An 18,426-nucleotide genomic window follows, 5' to 3' on the forward strand; every position below is an offset into this window, starting at 1 on the left:
GAAACGCCTTCCCGTGCGTGATACACGCATCGCAAGCGTTTTCTTTGATGCGGTGATAAGAAAAGGGAGTGTAAAGTCGGTGCGAAATGATAGTCGTCTTCCCGTAAGCATGTTAGCCGTTTCCCTTGGCAACCAGAAGACAACAGGTCGTGCAAAGGACCCGCTGAGCAGAAACACCGTCAGGAGAAATTTGTGTCGTATTATGAAACTACCGGAAACTTCTGGTAACGATGAGTCGGGGACTATTGACCTACAAAAGTAGGATCCTTTATTTTGAATTGCTGATTATTATTAGTATTACTTTTGTCATTATTATCAGTATTATTACCTTTGTTATATTATTATTACTTTCGTTATATTATTATTATTATCATTATCATTATTGTTGTTGTTGTTGTTGTTGTTGTTGTTGTTGTTGTTGTTGTTCTTCTTCTTCTTCTTCTTCTTCTTCTTCTTCTTCTTCTTCTTCTTCTTCATCTTCTCATTGTTATTATTATTTTAATTGTGTAGGTCACTGCCAGAAAATCGATTTAGGTTTGACAAGTCATTTCACAAATTTAGTTATTTTGTTAAACTTTTCAGAGGTATGCTAAAGAGGTTTGCGACAAATACAGGTATGTCCAAGAAAACCAAATATTTCCCACTCTCAGGGACGTGTATTGAAATGAGACATGATAATTGGTTACTCTTTGTTATACACATATCTGTCTGTTTATGTATTCGGGAAAGTACATTTTATTATGCTGCTTCCAGTCTAGAATTGTTGTATTAACTAACACTTATAAATGCAACGGCAAATTTTCCAAAGCTAAAAGTGTGCCTGTGACTAATAGAATATTACCAAAAATCATCAAGAAGCCATAAAAGATATCCTCCAATGAATTGAGGTATGCAATATCGTCTCCAAAATTCTACAGCACCTGTCTATCTATATTCTTTTTCAGAAGAATGTTGCCATGATAAGATCAAGTGCCAACCCTCCCTCCTCCATAAAAAAAAAAAAAACATATAGTAAATGCATCAATATTTAATCATGGAAGTTAAATTGATAGTTTTTACTGTCAGTAAAGCTTTATTGTGTCAAATGCATTTTTCATTTTACATGGCACACTTGATCCTGCTTATTTTTAGACTGGATCTTCTAAACAGTTGTGATTCTACAAAATTATCTTGTAGACACCCACCCCCTGCCAAAATCATATTTTAAAACACAGTAGGAAAAATATGGGTTCAAATAAAATAATTTGTTTTCCATTTTTTGAATTTCAAGTGAGTGCTGGCTTACAATTTTTTATTTTAATTTTGCAATACTTCATTAATCCCTTGCGGGAAATTCCTCTGCATTTAATCCAACATGAATGAACCATGAGCAGTTGGCAGCCACTTAGCAGTATCAGAGGAGCAGTTAGGGGTTCAGTGTCTTGCTTAATAACACTGCGATAGGTTAGGAGGAGCAGGGAAGTGAACCAGGAATAATCATTCAGATGCATACATAGCATACAGTCATTGTGATTTTACTGACACTTTTTATCGCATAAATGCTGTACCATGATGGCACTTTTTAACAAAGCAAATGGACATTTCAAACTAATGATTTGTTTTCATATTTTTATGTACTCATTTATAGGTGACGCCATTCTCCTCCTCACTTAAAATAACTGAAAAGTAGAGACCAGTGCTTGCCCCATGATCATGACCTCCCTGCTTCAACCTGGAATCAATATTTCTGAGCTATGTGAGAATGGAGACAAGTTCCTGAATGCGGGAGAGGTGGGAAGGGCTACTTCCCTCTATATGTCTGCCTTCAGCGCTCATGCCACATCCACTTTGTCTCACATGCGGAAACTGGAGAACTCCAGCATGGGTAGGGTTATATCCACTCTGGAGGGCTGGCTTGACAATCATTGGGAGACCCAGCCTGTTGAGGGCCTTCATAAAGGTCTGGTGGCTGTATTTCTGTCTACACTGTGCCCCAATAACCTTTCAGCCACAGTCTTCAAAATGGAGTCACTCCTTCAGAGTGGTGGCCATGGCTGTGATGAGATTTTTGCTCGCTGCACTACTCTACTGGAAGGAAGGCGAACACCTCAGCCAGAGGGTGCTGCTCGTGTGATGTTGGAGATAACTCGTGCCCTGGCCTGCTTGTTCTCTGAGCCTCACAGTGTCAGGGGCCTGATGCTTTACCTCAGTGCTTATAAAAGTAACAAATCTGAAACTGTAAAACTGGTAAAAAGGAGACAAGCCCTGCATTTACCTAAAATAGTCGAAGCCTTTACAGGACAATTAATGTACATGCATCATTCTTTGAGGCTTGACAGTGAATCGGAAGTGACAGATAAGGAGATTGAGAAACTAGAGGTAGAGACTGCCTCTGCGGCAACTGAGTTTTTGTTGGAGCTCTCACCAGAGAATGCAGAAGTACAGGAACTTCAAGCGGCACATTTGCTTTCCACAGGCAGATACGGAGAAAGTGCAGAGGCGTACTCAGCTATCTTGCAACATTGTCATCGCCAGCCAAATTTTGAAGGTACAGACAAGGCAGCACGTGGTACACCTGAAAGGAGAGCAAGACTCTTAACTAGCAAAGCCGTTGCTTGCTTCTCATCCGGTGGTCGAGTTGTGGAGGCGTGCAAGCATCTGGGAGAGGCTTTTGAGATTCACCCAGCCTGTGCCCGAATGCATTTCCAAAGCCTCCTCACAGATCACGGCACAGGATCGGCTGCTCGAAACCATGTTCGTGAGGAGGCAGAGAGAGGCCTATCTTGCTACAAAGAGAGGGTCCTCATTCGTTCTGACCTCAGGTCTACAGAGGGAGTTGAGCTCCTGGAACCTGTGATCACTCAGCTCAGGACCCTTTGTCATTTAGAGCCTGATGGGGGAGGAAGAGAGTTACGGGTGCGACTGGCTGAGTGCCTCCTTCTCAGAGGGGAGCACAAGGAAGCTCTATCCATTTGTAGTCAACTGGCTGCTGCCAAAGGACAGCAGAGTTATCAGAACACGGTACAAGTTCTGCGCGGATTTGCACGACTCCTCACAGATGACCACAAGGGGGCATTAGAAGACTTCCAGGGTGTCATTGAACACAATGCCCCACACCCATCCAGCTGTGTACGGGCGCTCTGTGGCAGGGGGCTTCTTCGCATGATGTGCGGCTCCAACTACCTCACAGCGCTCGACTATTTGACAGCTAGCAGGCTGCAACTTCAGGAAACAGCGCTGACAGTTCGCTGTCTGGTGCCTTGGAACTCCCGGGGACTGCTAGTCACTGTTTTATTGGAGCAGGGACAAGTTATGCTGGGAGGAGCTGGAGAAAAAGGAACTACACCTGCTTCCAGAGAAAACTCCAAACTGCCCCAGCAGATGAATCAGCTGACAGTTGAATCAAAAAATGAAGAGCACAGAGCAGGGTATAAAGTTGGTGTTACATATGGTTCCTTTAATGACTTTAGTCATAACAAACATCTTAAATTACACACAGTCAATATGTTGTTATTCATGCCTTTATTTCCATTTCATCTCAGCTTTTCCACTTATGGCTTTTCCTAACCTGTGCATTAGGACTTCAGCCGGGGTTCATTCCCTGGCTGCTCTGCTGATGGAGCTACAACCTAGTACTGATGGGCCTCAGATCCTCGCTGCAGATGCCTTGTACCAGCTTGGACGAGTGGAAGAAGCATACAGGCTTCTGCTTTCTATTGGGCCCGCCAGCTCTCGGGCACCCATCTTGGCTCGTCTTGCCCTGCTGCAGCTCAACAGGGGCTTTCTTTATGACAGTAATCAGGTATTAACAACAGCTATATAAGTGAGGTCAAAGAGAACAAGCTGGTCTTTAAAGGTTATGTTATTGTTCCTGCTAAAAATAAGATTTATTTTTTTGGTTTTACTTTCTTAATTACATATATATATTTTCCAGATCATATATACTTTATATTTATTAAATCATGTAAATACTTAGGTACATTAAAACTGAATTTTGATTACTGTACCCATAACCACATTTGACATGTAAGTATCACGAACTAGCTTATTTTCCTTCTTTCATTTTTTTAAAATAAAAAACAACCAAATTATGACAAGAAAGTAACCGTTGATTTTGTCTTAATACCCAAATATGTAGCAAAATATTTCGGAAATGATTCGTCACATTCCGTTATACTCATTTTCTTTTCCCTTGGAAAAATCTCAAATCAATATGTTTGTGAAGTCACAAGCAAAAAAAAGCAAAGACATGTTCTTAATGTGATAAAGTAACCTTTTGAGATATGACTTTAATTTCATTAAATATTATTTTTTTAGCTGTTAAAAAAGCTCATTCAGTGTGCTGAAACCAGTTGCTTGCGTCCCCTGGTGGCAGTAGCTCAGAAGAAGGACAGGGCTCTGCTGCAAATGCACAGTCACTCTGCTGCGAAACGCATCCTGGAGGCCACAAGAGAGGAGAATGCTGTCCGAGAGGCTGTCGCCTATCTCACCACTGCCATCATCATCTCGGGTGATTAGAATGTTAATAATAAGAAATGTATTGATCCTTGCATTTGATTGTAGATTTTAAATTGGATAATAATGGTGGGTAAGACTTCAACTAGATGGATACTAGACGTGGTGGTCGACACAAAATGATATTGGGTTTTGGTGTGTTTCACCAACCAAAGAATAATCACTAAACATTTGCCAAAAAGACAACTTTTGGTGTCTGTACATACTGTAGTTTACCTAAAAGACACTCAGCATTAGCAGGCAGTGTGTCATGATTCATAATGCTTACTTATATGAATCATTTTTTGAAAATGATGAGCTACTCAAGTAATCACTGTGTGCTTCCCAAGGTGGTGAGGCAACAGAGTCCTTACTGGAGAGGGCAAAGTGTTACACTCTGCTGGGCCAGAGAAAGACTGCAGTCTTTGATTTTAGTGCCATTCTTAGGGAGAACCCAAAACACATTCAGGCCCTCTGTGGAAGAGGATTCACCTATTTGATAATGAACCAGCAAAAGGTATTTTGGAACAAGTTTTTGGTTTGCATTCTGTTATGTGAAATAGAATACACTTTTGGTCTCAAAATCTTGTAAAAGCAGATACATTTTTTTTGCTCTTGACAATCTCCTTCTTCCTCTCTTTTCGGCTTTTCCCGTCAGGGGTCGCCACAGTGAATCAACCTTCTCCATCTAACTCTATACTCTGTATCCTCCTTTCTCACACCAACTACCTTCATATTCTCTCTCACTACATCCGTAAATCCTTTCCTTGGTCTTCCTCCTGCCTGGTAGCTCCAATTCCAGCATCCGTCTTCCAATATATTCACTATCCCTCCTCTGTACATGAATGAACTATCTCAGTCTGGCTTCTTTGACCTCCTCTCCAAAACATCTAACATGTGCTGTTCCTCTGCTAGACTCATTCCTGATCCTATCCATCCTGGTTACTCCCAAAGAGAACCTCGGCATCTTCATCTCTCCGACCTCTAGCTCTGCCTCCTGTCTTTTCGCCATTGTGACTGTTTCCAGACCATACAGCATCGCTGATCTCACCACTGTCTTGTACACCTTTCCTTTCATTTTGGCTGATAGTCTACAATTGCATAGTTTCTACATCTATTCCAACCTGCTTGAACCCGTCTTTTCACCACTTTTCCACACCCTCCGCTGCTTTGGACTGTTGACCCCAAGTACCTGAAATCCTCCAACTTCTTGATCTTCACTTCCTGTAGCTTCACTATTCCACTCTACAAACATCATGGTCCATGGAGATTCCTATCTAACCTCATCTGTCAGTCTGTCTATCACCACTGCAAAGAGGAAGGGGCTCAGAGCTGATCCCTGATGCAGTCCCAACTCCACTTTGAACTTCTCTGTTACCCCTACAGCACACTGCACCACTGTCACACTTCTCTGCCACTCCAGACTTCCTTATACAATACCAGAGCTTCTCTCTTGGCACCCTGTCATTTGCTTTTTCTAGGTCTACAAAAGCGCAATGCAGTTCCCTCTGAACTTCTCTGTACTTCTCTATTTGCATTCTCAAAGCAAATACTACATCTGTAGTACTCTAGGCATGAGGCCATAGTGCTGTTGTACTCGGCTCTCAGTCTGCTTTCCGCTACTCTTTCCCACAACTTAATTGTATGGTTTATCAACTTTATCCCTCTATAGATGCCGCAATTCTGCACATCCCCTTTATTCTTAAAAATGGGCACCATCACACTTTGTCTCCATTCCTCAGGCATCTTCACACTCTCTAAGATCCTGTTGAATAATCTAGTCAGAAACTCTACCGCTGCCTCTCCTGGACACTTCCACACCTCCTCAGGTACAGTATATCATCAGGACCAACTCCCTTTCCACTCTTCATCTTCTTCAATGCCTTCCTCACTTCACTTCTACTAATCTCTGCTACTTTCTGGTCTACAATATTCCCTTCTTCTACCCTTGCCTCTCTTTCTTTTTCTGGCTCTTTAAAGTGCTCTTTCCATCTTCCCATCACTCTTCAAGCATCTGTCAATATATTTCCCTCTCTATCCTTAATCACCCGGACCTGTTGTACATCCTTTCCATCTTTATCTCTCTGTTTCGCCAACTTGTATATATCATTCACATAAGTTACCTTATTTTCCTGTCTTTTCTGGAAAAAAAGTGTTCACTACAGCCATTTCCATCCTTTTGGAATGCCTACCACCATCTGTCTCTGTGTTACTATCCTGTATTCCAAATCTGCCCATCACTTCTTCATCCCTTCTATTGCCTGCAGCAACATGTCTATTGACGTCTGCACCAATTACCACTCTCTCATCTCTGGGAATATTCTGCATCACTTCATCTAACTCATTTCAGAACATCTCCTTCTCCTCAAACTCACATTCCACCTGCGGGGCATAGCCACGAACAACACCAAGCATCACACTTTCAATTTCCAGTTTCAGACTCATAAGTCTATTTGACATTCTTTTCACCACCAGAACATTCCTAAAAAAAAGTCCTCCTTCAAGATAACTCCTACTCCAGTACCATGATAGTACATCTTAAAACCTGCTCCTAAGCTTCTAGCTGTACTACCTTTCCACCTGGTCTCCTGGACACACAGTATATCCACCTTCCGTCTCCGCATCAAGTCGACCAACTCTACCTTTTCCTGTCATAGTCCCGATATTCAAAGTCCCTACTCTCAGTCCCAGACTCAGCTTTCCTGTTCTCTCTCTGCTTCTGAACATGCCTTCCTCCTCTCCTTCTTTGACCTACAGTAGCCCAGTTTCCATTGGTACCCTGTAGGTCATCGATACCAATGGTGGTCATTGTTAACCTGGGCCTTGACAGAACCGGTATGAGATTATTAGGTTTGATTTGCATGTTTGATTTCGGCAAAGGTTTTACGCCGGATGCCCTTCCTGATGCAAACCTCTGCATTTATCCGGGCTTGGGACCGGCTCAGAGAGACACTGGCCCGTGCCTCCCTTACACTGACTCAGGGAGACACTGGCCTGTGCCACCCTGAGGCTGCATTCTTGACACATATGGAAATAAGGTGGCTTTACGTATTGATCCTCGGAGTTGTAAACTGAGTGTGGAAAAACTGTAATATCAGAGTTCTTAAGATCTGATTGTCATATATCTGTCTTTTGCATTTTTATCTCCTATAGGAATGCATATGTGATATTGTGACAGCATTGAGGTTAAATGCTGCTATCGTCACCAAAGACATCATGTCACTGAAAGATAAGGCAAGGAAACTGGTCTGTGATTGGCTGCACCAATTCTGCAGGTCTCACCTGATAGACCTTGTGGTCACCAATTCTGTTCCCTACCCTGAAGAGAAGCTCAGAGAAGTTTCAACAATTGCTGAAGCTCTGATGAAAACTGACTGCAAAGACCCTAGATGGCATCTACTCTACATTGACATACTCATTGCTAAAGGTGAGTGTTAATCCATCTCTGATTTTTATTTTGATCCTTGATGTCACCTAAATGGTCTGGTCCATATGTCATGATCAAGGCTATGAGATGTTTTCAGCACTTTTTCAATGTGATGCCTATTTCTGTTGTTATCGCCCATCTATTCCAGGTGAAGTGGAGACAGCAAGTGCTCATCTCAGCCAGGTGTTTGGGCTGGAGCCAAGAGATGCCTTGGCCCAAGCCAGGCTGGGTGTGGTGGTGGCCTGGCAACAGAACTACTGCAGCGCAGCTCACAGACTCAGCAAAGTAGCTGAAAACAATCTGCCTTGTTTGGATTTCTTACTGGCACTGATACCGTTTGATCAAAAAAAATACATGGCACAGGTAGGGACCCATTTTAGAATTCTGCACTTCTGTACACAAACTGAGCAAAATAAGCCAGTGTTTTATCACCATGAAATAGCTTTAACTATCTGAGACATGTATAATTTCAAATAAAAAGAGTGAATCCAACTTCACTGAGATAGTAAAATACTTTTAATCATTCTCACCATCGCCATTGTTAAATTCTTTCATGACTTTAAGTGATATCCTTGCAATCTAATTTCATTCTGCATATAGGCTATCAGACTTTTTAATTCCTCTTCCTTCAGCCGAAGGGAATATTCAAATGTTTGTACTTTTTAGACCTTAAAACACTTGATAGCCTTAACTTGACACTTTATATTTTATTGTATTTCTTAGTCTCCCTCCTTCCTACTATTATCTGTTATTGTTATGTTTTGCTTGAAACTCTGGCACAACAATTTCCTTTGGGATAAATAAAGTTGTTCTTATCTCATCTTATCTTATCTTGTCTTATCTTATCTTATCTTATCTTATCTTATCTTATCTTATCTTATCTTATCTTATCTTATCTTATCTTATCTTATCTTATCTTATCTTAGTGTATATATGTTAACATATTTATGCGTTGAAGGAACATGTTTAAATTGCCCTTAAATTGGCTCTGTTTTTTTAATTTTTTCGCCACAGATAGCAGCCCAGGAGGCTTCCATTGTTTCTTCAGATAAAAAGTGGGATCAGGCCATTCCCCTACTGACTGTGGCGGTACAAGCGGCAGGGGATAGTAGACGCCACTATCTCCGTCAGCGGGCAGCCTGCCTTTCACATCTGGGCTTACACAAGCGTGCCATAGATGACCTGGACAGAGTCATTCAGAAATATTGTAGTACCAGCAGCCTAGATGACCCCCAGGCATTGGCAGAAGACCTGTGTCTTCGAGGACATAGCCTGATGGTCTGTTCCAGAGAAGGGCCAGCGTTAGACGATTTCAATCGAGCCCTGGAGCTCGACAAGGAGCTGGCCATTCAGTCTGTGGAGGCCGGTCCGGGAAAGCTGCATCTAGCGCAGTGCTTCTTGAGGGGCGCACTCCAGCACTATGGGAAGCAGCAGCTGGATAAAGCCTGGACATTAATTGAATGTGGCCTTGTTTTAGACAATGAAAATGTGGAACTGCGTAGACTCAGGTCAAAGGTCAAAAGAGAATTGACCAGCCCTTGCAATGTCAACTAGGTGTTTATATAGCCCAGAGCACAGGATCACCATCTGAAGCAACATAATGTGAGTGCCGATAGCTACAAATCATATCATGAATTGGCTGAATGTTTTTTGAAATATTTTGAAAAAACTTAGTGTAACAAGATTTTACATTCCATATCGAAATAAAATGTCTCATTTATTAGTTGCAATCAAGTCAGTTTAACAGCATTGCGGAATAATACAAGTAAATATATATATGATCAGCAAAGATACAACTTAATTTGCAAGAGAAATGAAAAACAAACCAACAAAAAAGCAATTCAGGTGTAAATTAATACAAATCATGTATTGCCACACCACTAATAACTCATTATTGTATTCATGTAGATAGATTTATCATAAGACCCAAAGGTTGATGTGGGAGATTTGTGAAATTGATACAGATTTAAACAGGACATATTTATTAAATTTGTTCCTCCTTTAATGAACTAATCAATTCTGCAGCTCAGTCTAAATCAAAAACAACAAAAAGGGATATTTTCTGTAAATGAAACCAAAAGAGAATCCATAACAGAATCTCACACAATGAATTAAAATTCTTCAAACTTCACACTTCGATAAAACATTTGTAAAAGTGCCCATTGTGCAGGCTTTATGTTTTTAAAACAAGGGTGCAACAATTTCCTTTACTTATTAATAACAGCAGATGTAATTTGGTTAATCTAAACAGAGGAAAATTCATAAATATATCATTTCAAACCATCGAGTACAAATAGATAACTGATCATTTTGAAGGCAGATAGAAAGATTTGTAGATATGTCCTATGTCTTATTGTTTCTGAAATGTAACACTTTATTCAGAAACAGTAATGTATTGAGGCTCCATGTTACCAAAATAGCTTTTCTCCCACTCGCTCATGAGGTCAAAATGCAGTGGGTGATTACAGAAGGTGCAGGATGCTGTTGCCGGGTTGTTCAGCTTAAGTCCCACATCCTGCCACACTTGCACCAGATTCTCTATGAATCAAACAGGGACATGTATTAGCACAAACTATCTGAAATGTGTCAATCCGGGGAATAAAATCCCCATAAAGTTTTATTGTGAAGATGAAATAAACTATGTTTAATCTGCTACAGGGAAAGAAACAACAAAACGACAAGAACTCTGTGAAGCTCAGTTATTTCATACTACAGTGTGTATGCCAGCTTATTTTGATTACATATTAACTAGAACAGCTTGAATCTGATTTCGCCTAATTTGAATTTGGACCACACACTCACCTACAAAATACTTCATCATGGTGGGGTTGTGGTGAGGGGATGGAGCCAGGCGGAGCAGCTCCTCACCACGAGGCACTGTGGGATAGTTGATGGCCTGTACGTAGATGTTTCTCTCCAGTAGGATGTCACACACCTTAGTGTTCAGTTCAGCATTGCCAACCTATAGAATGGACAAAAAATACTTGAAAGGGGCTTTTTACATAGAATTAACAAACAGTCATAACACCAATCTTCTTTCTCACAATGATTAATATGGATTCAAACAGCAAATATAAATTCCCAGGTAATTTCACCCAAGAGCAATTTAGATACTACTTCTTACTATATTCTGATTTTATTTTCTCCAAGTGCTCATACATGTGATTCACAAAACCTGAATATGCTTTAATCATCATCTTTAAGTATGTAAATGCCAATTCTTGACCGTCTCATTTGATGAAACAATGCTTTTTGGGTTTTGGCCCTTTTAAAAAAAAGAAATTATATCCCCTTTGCCTTTTCTCAGACTTTAATTTCCCTTTTGCAATCATTGTTTGAATTGATCTTATATGGAACAGATCTCATCAATGAGATGACGCATAGTACATTATATAGTGACATTATAAATGTCTGTTGTCTGCTTAGGCCAGTGTTTCCCAAACTTTTTTAGCCACAGCACATATTTTACACTCGAAAAATCACACGGCACAGCACCAAATAACTATGTCAAAACCTTTTTTATGTAATTGAGTGAAACTGTAGTCTCAATTTACTTGTATTTTTTTTTAGTCTGTATTACTGCCATGCTTGAAAAGCCCAGCTCACACAGGTATGTTGTGGAGAAAGGGAGAAGAGCTTAAATATCTCTATTTTCCAGAATGGGGAACTCCTTAGCAACAGTCAGCCAGGTGTATCTACCTGCAGCTGTTTGAGCAGCAGGTACGGTAGGTACACAGGTTTATTCATTACCTGTTGCCATCTAGTGGAAGAGCATGCAATTGTGCTGCCTGTCACTGCATGCTGCCCACATACATAGACATAGGAAGACACAATATTTGTGTTGAATAAGTAATTTAATGGACCAATTAGGTAAAAGGGAGCGTTTTTCCACGGCACAACTGATGAGCTCTCACGGCACAGTAATGTGCCGCGGCACAGTGGTTGGGAAACACTGGCTTAAGCTATGGGAGTGTGACAGTGTACCAGCTTCCAAAATATAAGGATCTACAAACTGAAGCAACCAGAGAGAATTCAAACAACACAACTGGTAATTACCACTGTGTCTGGGTAATAAGGTAGCTTTAAATCATGGTGGAAAAAACAAATAAAGCCCCCTATTTTCTATTTGGCATTGAACAATGTGCTATTGAAATGTTATTAGTTATGTTAGGTTTTGGCAGCATTTATAATCATAGATACCCGTATAGGGATGATGTGGCTCGGGCAGTTGACCACAGGCAGACGCTTATCCATGAGCAGCTGCCTCATGTACTTGACGTTCCTCTGGTGGGCTCTGCGGAGTGCCTGGCCCTCGGGGCTTTTCAGGACTCGGACAGATTCCAGCGCTCCAGCAAGGACCATCGGGGGCAGGGCAGTGGTGAAGATAAAGCCAGCTGCATAGGAACGCACTGTGTCCACTAGGGCGGCGGTACTGGCAATGTAGCCTCCCACACAGCCAAAGGCTTTGCCTGAAGATACAGATGAGTGAGTTTACATAAGATCAGGAGATGGAAAATCATTTGGCCAAGGAAGTAATGTTATTTAGTTATCATGCAGATTTTACTCAAAGAAACATTTTGTTTTCCTTTATGTTATGAAATTTGTTGAATCTGTAAAATAACATTATACCACTTGGAAAATATTATTTCGCCCAATGATTGTCCACTATACCCAAAAAGGTGATGTTTCCTTTGTAGATATTGGGCAAAGTGATTCCTCAATTTCCCCCGAGATTCCAACCCCATCAGATTAATTTGTAAATGTTGTCAAGGGCACATCAGTCAAATTAAAGCCAGTTAATAGTAAAAATAGGTAGGACATTTAAGCATTTAGGTCAAACATTCAGTGCTATCAGGGATCTAATAATTAGAAAAATATACGGTGCAAAGTAGTGTTGTCTTCTTAACCTTCTCCAGGCAGATGTTGCAGATTTGCGACAGCCAAATATCAGATTTTTCCTGCAACTACAACTTAATTTGAGCCTGAGAGGGTTAAATTGTACAAGGATAGGGAAAGGTGTCGCAAGGGCAAAACGAGTTGATTACACTGGTTGGTCCCCAAAATTTCTCTTTAATTCAATTTCATATTTGACTCAGCGCACATACGAAAAACCAAGCAAACGCAAAGCCAAGTTGTTACATTTTGACACCGTGTAATGAGCCGAACAAAGATTTTAACTAAAATTACCCAAATATCATACAGCTACAGATAAGACCATCTCTGTGATGGTAGATTTATCAATACGGCCAGAGTGGGAGAAAAGCTGGTTCCCAGCTGATAAAACGTCCCTTTCCTCTGAATAGAGCTCACGCATCTCTTGTCACCACATAACCAGCAAAAGAGCAGCATTTCTCAAGCTACTGGTGCTTAGTTGGCAGTATGACACTGAAAAGTTGCTGTGGACTGGAATTTGTCCAAGGAGGGAGTCTATTAATCTATGACAGTTGGAAGCCGTTTGCCTTGCCCTTCATACTATGGTAGAAAGAAGTAGTAAGAAAATAAACATAGGCGACTGAAGTATGAGTTTAATCCCAAAATCGCAATGAGAAGAACTCGACTTTCTCCGAATATGCTCACCTAATGTCCCAGAAACAATGTCGATTTTGTGCATGATATTGTCCCTCTCGCCTACCCCGGCTCCATGGGCTCCATACAGGCCAACTGCATGGACTTCATCAACAAATGTCAGAGCTCCATAACGGTGAGCCACATCACAGAGCTCTTCCAGAGGACAGATAGCACCTAAAAGACCCATGGGATAATGTGGTATCATTAGAACATTTTAATATAGGTAAATGAACACCGAGACGGTGAAATGCAAATGTCCAAGATAATGGGAGAGAGATACAAAAAAGTACAAGGTGAGTCTAAAAAACATAGTATGTATATATCTATATATATACTCACAGCATACAGTACATATATAGGTAAAGAAGACAGTGTTTTTCTTAAACAAATGGGACTCTATCTTGGGTTTATCTATTATGTTTTTTACAGTTTTTTACTTTTAAAGTGTTCCTCTTGAAACACAGTGATCGAATGACATAAATAATTCTCCAAACCATGTTAATTACTGTTGTTTTTTTTGTTTCATTTTTCTGATGACTATGAGTAATTGAATAGATATACACCATAGAACACATAATGTCTCTCTCAATACTGAAGGGGGATTTTTTTTGAATAATACAACTATGTTGAAAAGGCCAATCTAATGGACAAAAGGATTAATGTACGGATTTCATGTTTTTTTACAGTGTTATTTCATTTTTTACATCACAGCTGTGTCATGTGGAGAGCACAGGTGAGGGCTGCAGTGTCGCTGCAACACATGATAAAGTACATGACTGTTAATTTATTCAAATCAAAACAAGAACCGTGTATGGGGATCTTACATTGCAGCCTAAATGACCACACATTTACAACGTGCTACTTCATTGTCCTCACCGTCCATTGAATGTACAGTCTCAAATGCCACTATTTTAGGTTTCTTAGGGTCAGAGCGCTGCAGCAGTTCCTCCAGGTGCCTGCTATCATTGTGACGAAAAATGAAACGCTTGGATCCGCTGTTCCTGATGCCCTGAATCATTGATGCATGGTTTCCAGCATCAGAGTAGATTTCACAATCTGTGTACAAAATTGAACACATCAGTGTTGAAACTGGGATATTTCTAAGTTTATCTATAATTTATCTTTGACTAGAATATATACAGCAGGATAGAAGGATAGAAGGCCGACCGAGAGAGGCCGCTGACAAGAGTCACATATATCAAAATACCTGTCAAAGCATTTCGTGAAGTAGCCCGGTGTTATGGCGTTTGATGAATGTTTGAATGTTTACCTGGCAGCATCTTGGCAAGAGTGAAGAGGGTGGAGTCATTTGCCACAAAGCATGAAGAGAACAACAGAGCGGCATCTTTCTTGTGCAGCTCAGCCAGTTCTTTCTCTAGAGACACGTGGTAGTTACTGGTACCTGAGATGCTCCTGGTTCCACCAGCTCCGGCACCGTGCTTGTCCAGAGCCTCTCTGAGAACACACAGAACCGAAAATAACAACTGTTACACTCCATGAAAAGATATTAATTTTTGTGATAAATAATTCATAAATGACTGTTTACTATTTAAGAAATAAATAAAAAGAGACAAAGATGATGCACGCACGCACACTCAAAGATAAATATAAATATATAGAAAATATTATATATATATGTGTGTAGCAAATGACTTTCAGAAATGTCTATTGACATTGTTTATTGATTATAAATGTAAAAAATGCAGCAGATAGTTGATTTGTATTATGTTTGTTGATCTTGATTAAAGCATTTTCCTTGGTTAATAATTTATTATATCCCGTTTGCCTTTTGGCCATTTCTGTGTTTTTACTTCAGTAAAAGAACTCTTTGAACACAATTTGTGCAAAGATCGACCCGGGTGTTTGCAACCTAAACATGAGGGCATGAAGTAACAACTGGTATAGCAGCTGACTGTTTTGTGACAATACTTACCTTGAGCAGGACTTTACATTATTCAAGATCTAACGTTGAAAAAAAAATACATACTCGGATTAACACAAATGATTTTCGCTTTTTCATTTTACCTGATGGCCCCGAGGACCCGTGGGTGTTGACTCATGCCCAGATAGTCATTACTGCACCAAACAGACACATTAGATGTCTCATATTTAGGGAGTGAGTAACTGTCAGCAAAAGGGAAAACAGGTCCCCGATTTACTGTCTTGAACACTCTGTACGTGTGGTCCATCTTTTTTTCATGAATCTTTTCAATGAAAAAGTTGTCGTAATTGTAGCTACAGCCAACTAGTGGGGATAAGAGACTCCAAATTAGTCTGATGAACAGGTAAGATGATGAAAAAACTTACATTGTGAGAAAATTTGACTGTAAAACATACCCATGTTGTCATGGAGGAGGTGGGTAACAGTGTTTTGAGATGATGCTTGGAGAACTGACTCCTTCAAACCTTTCAATGGAGAGATCATCATATCTGTGGAAACACCACGTGTCAGGTGTGTTTAATCTTTTTTTTTTTGGAAAACGGACGTGTTTTCTTCAATTTTGAGTGTAGTTTATCATGTCAGTAAACATTTCCTACCCTCTTGCACATCCTCCTGCACTTCAGGACTGGCTTGGACCATGCCAATCTGATTGATGACAAAAGGACAACCTTTGGATACAGACACTGCCACCTGAGTGGCCGCCTGAGCAAAGAGCCTCTTTTGGTCCACTGTGGGAAGTCTGAAACTGCTTTGAACGGTGGGTGAGACGCTCTGCTTGGACTCCTGAGTTATTCCACTGACAGTAATCTGGCGAGCGATGATGGGGCAATGATTAGCCAGAGACAGCAGAGAGCTTCCACTTCTCCTCAAAGCTGGCTTAGAGGCGGACTTCAGGAAGGGGCAGTGATGAAGGAAGGCAGCCATTGTGCACCTGCTGTTCCTACTTTTAATTAAGATAGGAAAAAGGAAGATATTTTACTTAATAAATCCCATACAAGCTGTTTCATCAGCAGCAATTGAGCTATAAAAAGTATAAATTTCATCAAGCTGTTTTTTTTTTTGAGATTTCCAAAAACAAAGAAGAATGTATGAAAACTGGCTAAAGTTTGTTGAGGATATTTTATTTTACTATTTTACTATTTTACTATTTTACATGGTAAGACTTGTTCAGAGTTTTATTTTCTTTCCCTTTTTTTAATTTTATCAGATATTCACTTCACCAAAAAGCTGGAGGTGCCTCCTTGTGGGTGTGGCAGGTTGCTGCGGCTTATCTTCACTATGCAGGCGCTCTAACGCTGCCCTGTCTGATGTCATCGCTGCTATCGAAAAAATAAAATAAATAAAACACCTTCTCTAATTCTTTGTCTATTATTTCTTGGATCAATAATGATAGTGGAAATGACAATATTTCTAATAATAATTGAGAACTAATTTATATAAGAAATCTCCGACAAGCTCCATGCGGGGTTTAGTTCCTATGTAAATCAGCTGAGGTCAAGAGACAAGGCAATTCTTAGAATCTTAGACTTTCTCTTGTGGTTAGATGAGTATGATAAGTTCCTCACAATGGCCTGTGAAAGGCCACTGCCTTTTAAACACAAGTGGGTCAAATTTTATTTCTAATGAGCAACATTATTCCTGTTAAATTTGTTAAGCAATGTCGATCACGCTCAAAAAAAAAATTGCAAAAACGCTGCAGTCTACTTTTGCCTGTAATATCTAGACATTAACTTTCATAATTTTCTTTTAATAGTTTTTTTCCCTCTCAATATCATCAAACATTATTTAGAGTTTAACTTCATGTGTATGGTTTTTCCTCACTAAATATGCTGAATGAATACTTACAGTACATACGTACATATATGCAATGAAAACATATGATGAATGCAAATTGTGACAACTATAAATCAGCTTAAGTTGTAATATAAACTCTAAGTGGTACAGAATACACACACACACACACACACCTACATTTAGATGTACATATACGGATACATATATACTGTATATAGACCAAAAGTAATACTACTAATTTTACCACTGCTTCTTCCCATCTTCATGTTATAACAGCAACAACAAACATGATAATAAAAACTAAGATCATAATCCCAATCGTAATTATGAGAAGACTGTAAGGAAACTCACCTGTTGACCTGCACTGAGGACGAACTTCAAAACAGCAAACAGACAGAATGTCAGAAAGTGTCAACCTTTATTGGAGCATCACGTAATCAGCTGCCCTGCCCTCCAACGGGTTGATGGGTTACATCATTTGGGGCCACCCAGTAGTGTTTGTGCGTGTGTGTGTGGGTGTGTGTGTGTATGTGTGCGTGCATGCTGTGCATGAGAAAGATCGTGAAAGTTTGGTTATGCTTTTGAATCTAAAAAAATCCTCTCATTCTTACATTGAGTGTTGGGAATATAAATACTTCGGCACCGTTTCAGTAAGTCATTAATTAAATTCTAAGTTATACACAATGTGATGCTTTAGATGGCAAAAAAATACAAAAAGTTTAATTTCCTTGTAACTACAAAAAGTGATGTGGCAGCCCATCTTAAAAAATTTCATTTGATTATATTTATGAATGTTTGTAAGGCACCAAATTAATTTGGTCCTCTTTGCTTAGTATTATTTCCTATTGTGGCGTTTTAGTCAGGGAAACACCCGGGTGACGGTAAAACATTTGCTTAATGAGTAATAGTCGTTGTTGGCCACAGGCATGCCACATGAGCCCACAATATAACTAACTGTTCCCGCTCAATTCCAGGTAATAAAAAAAACAAAACAGAATTTAATGCACCCTAAACTACACCCACATCATTCCAACCCCAAAATCACAAAGAAAACAAGCATCACCATAAACCCCAACAATCGTGGCTCGCTACACTATACTATCATTTAGTTATCAACTGATTTATTATTTTTCCTATCCAGCAACTATCAATCTGCTGATGAAATGGAATTAAGATGAGGCTGCAAGGCTGACTGTAGTTAAAGAATGTTTAGTTAATATTT

The 18,426-nt window shown here is 40.0% G+C and overlaps 2 protein-coding genes across 4 annotated transcripts; one reads left to right on the forward strand and one right to left on the reverse strand.

The window, feature by feature from the left end:
- Positions 1-172: 172 nt before the first annotated feature.
- Positions 173-9,454, forward strand: ttc34 (tetratricopeptide repeat domain 34). 2 transcript variants are annotated; one of them, XM_086141908.1, is made up of 8 exons: positions 173-258; positions 1,628-3,407; positions 3,559-3,781; positions 4,297-4,489; positions 4,824-4,990; positions 7,627-7,900; positions 8,049-8,263; positions 8,915-9,454. In XM_086141908.1, exons 2-8 carry the CDS (start codon positions 1,687-1,689, stop codon positions 9,452-9,454), a joined length of 3,333 nt encoding a protein of 1,110 aa, XP_085998034.1. In that variant the 5' UTR covers positions 173-258; positions 1,628-1,686. The 2 variants fall into 2 exon arrangements, with proteins under 2 accessions (XP_085998034.1, XP_085998035.1); XM_086141909.1 differs by lacking the exon at positions 173-258 and having other exon boundaries at positions 1,427-2,503; positions 2,543-3,407.
- Positions 9,455-9,584: 130 nt separating this feature from the next.
- Positions 9,585-17,656, reverse strand: alas2 (aminolevulinate, delta-, synthase 2). Of its 2 annotated transcripts, none has more exons than XM_086141910.1 (10): positions 17,556-17,656; positions 16,007-16,353; positions 15,806-15,898; positions 15,494-15,713; positions 14,739-14,923; positions 14,345-14,524; positions 13,478-13,642; positions 12,101-12,369; positions 10,703-10,862; positions 9,585-10,438 (listed from the first exon to the last, which is right to left on the reverse strand). In XM_086141910.1, the coding sequence occupies exons 2-10, from the start codon at positions 16,332-16,334 to the stop codon at positions 10,275-10,277; spliced, it is 1,764 nt and encodes a 587-aa protein (XP_085998036.1). In that variant the 5' UTR covers positions 16,335-16,353; positions 17,556-17,656; the 3' UTR covers positions 9,585-10,274. The 2 variants fall into 2 exon arrangements, with proteins under 2 accessions (XP_085998036.1, XP_085998037.1); XM_086141911.1 differs by having other exon boundaries at positions 16,007-16,350; positions 17,556-17,655.
- Between the last annotated feature and the right edge of the window lie 770 nt (positions 17,657-18,426).

The sequence above is a fragment of the Fistularia commersonii genome, chromosome 34, assembly GCF_037954325.1.
Source record: "Fistularia commersonii isolate RoL2024-O1a breed Wild chromosome 34, RoL_Fcom_v1.0, whole genome shotgun sequence".
In the NCBI taxonomy this organism is placed as follows: Eukaryota; Metazoa; Chordata; class Actinopteri; order Syngnathiformes; family Fistulariidae; genus Fistularia; species Fistularia commersonii.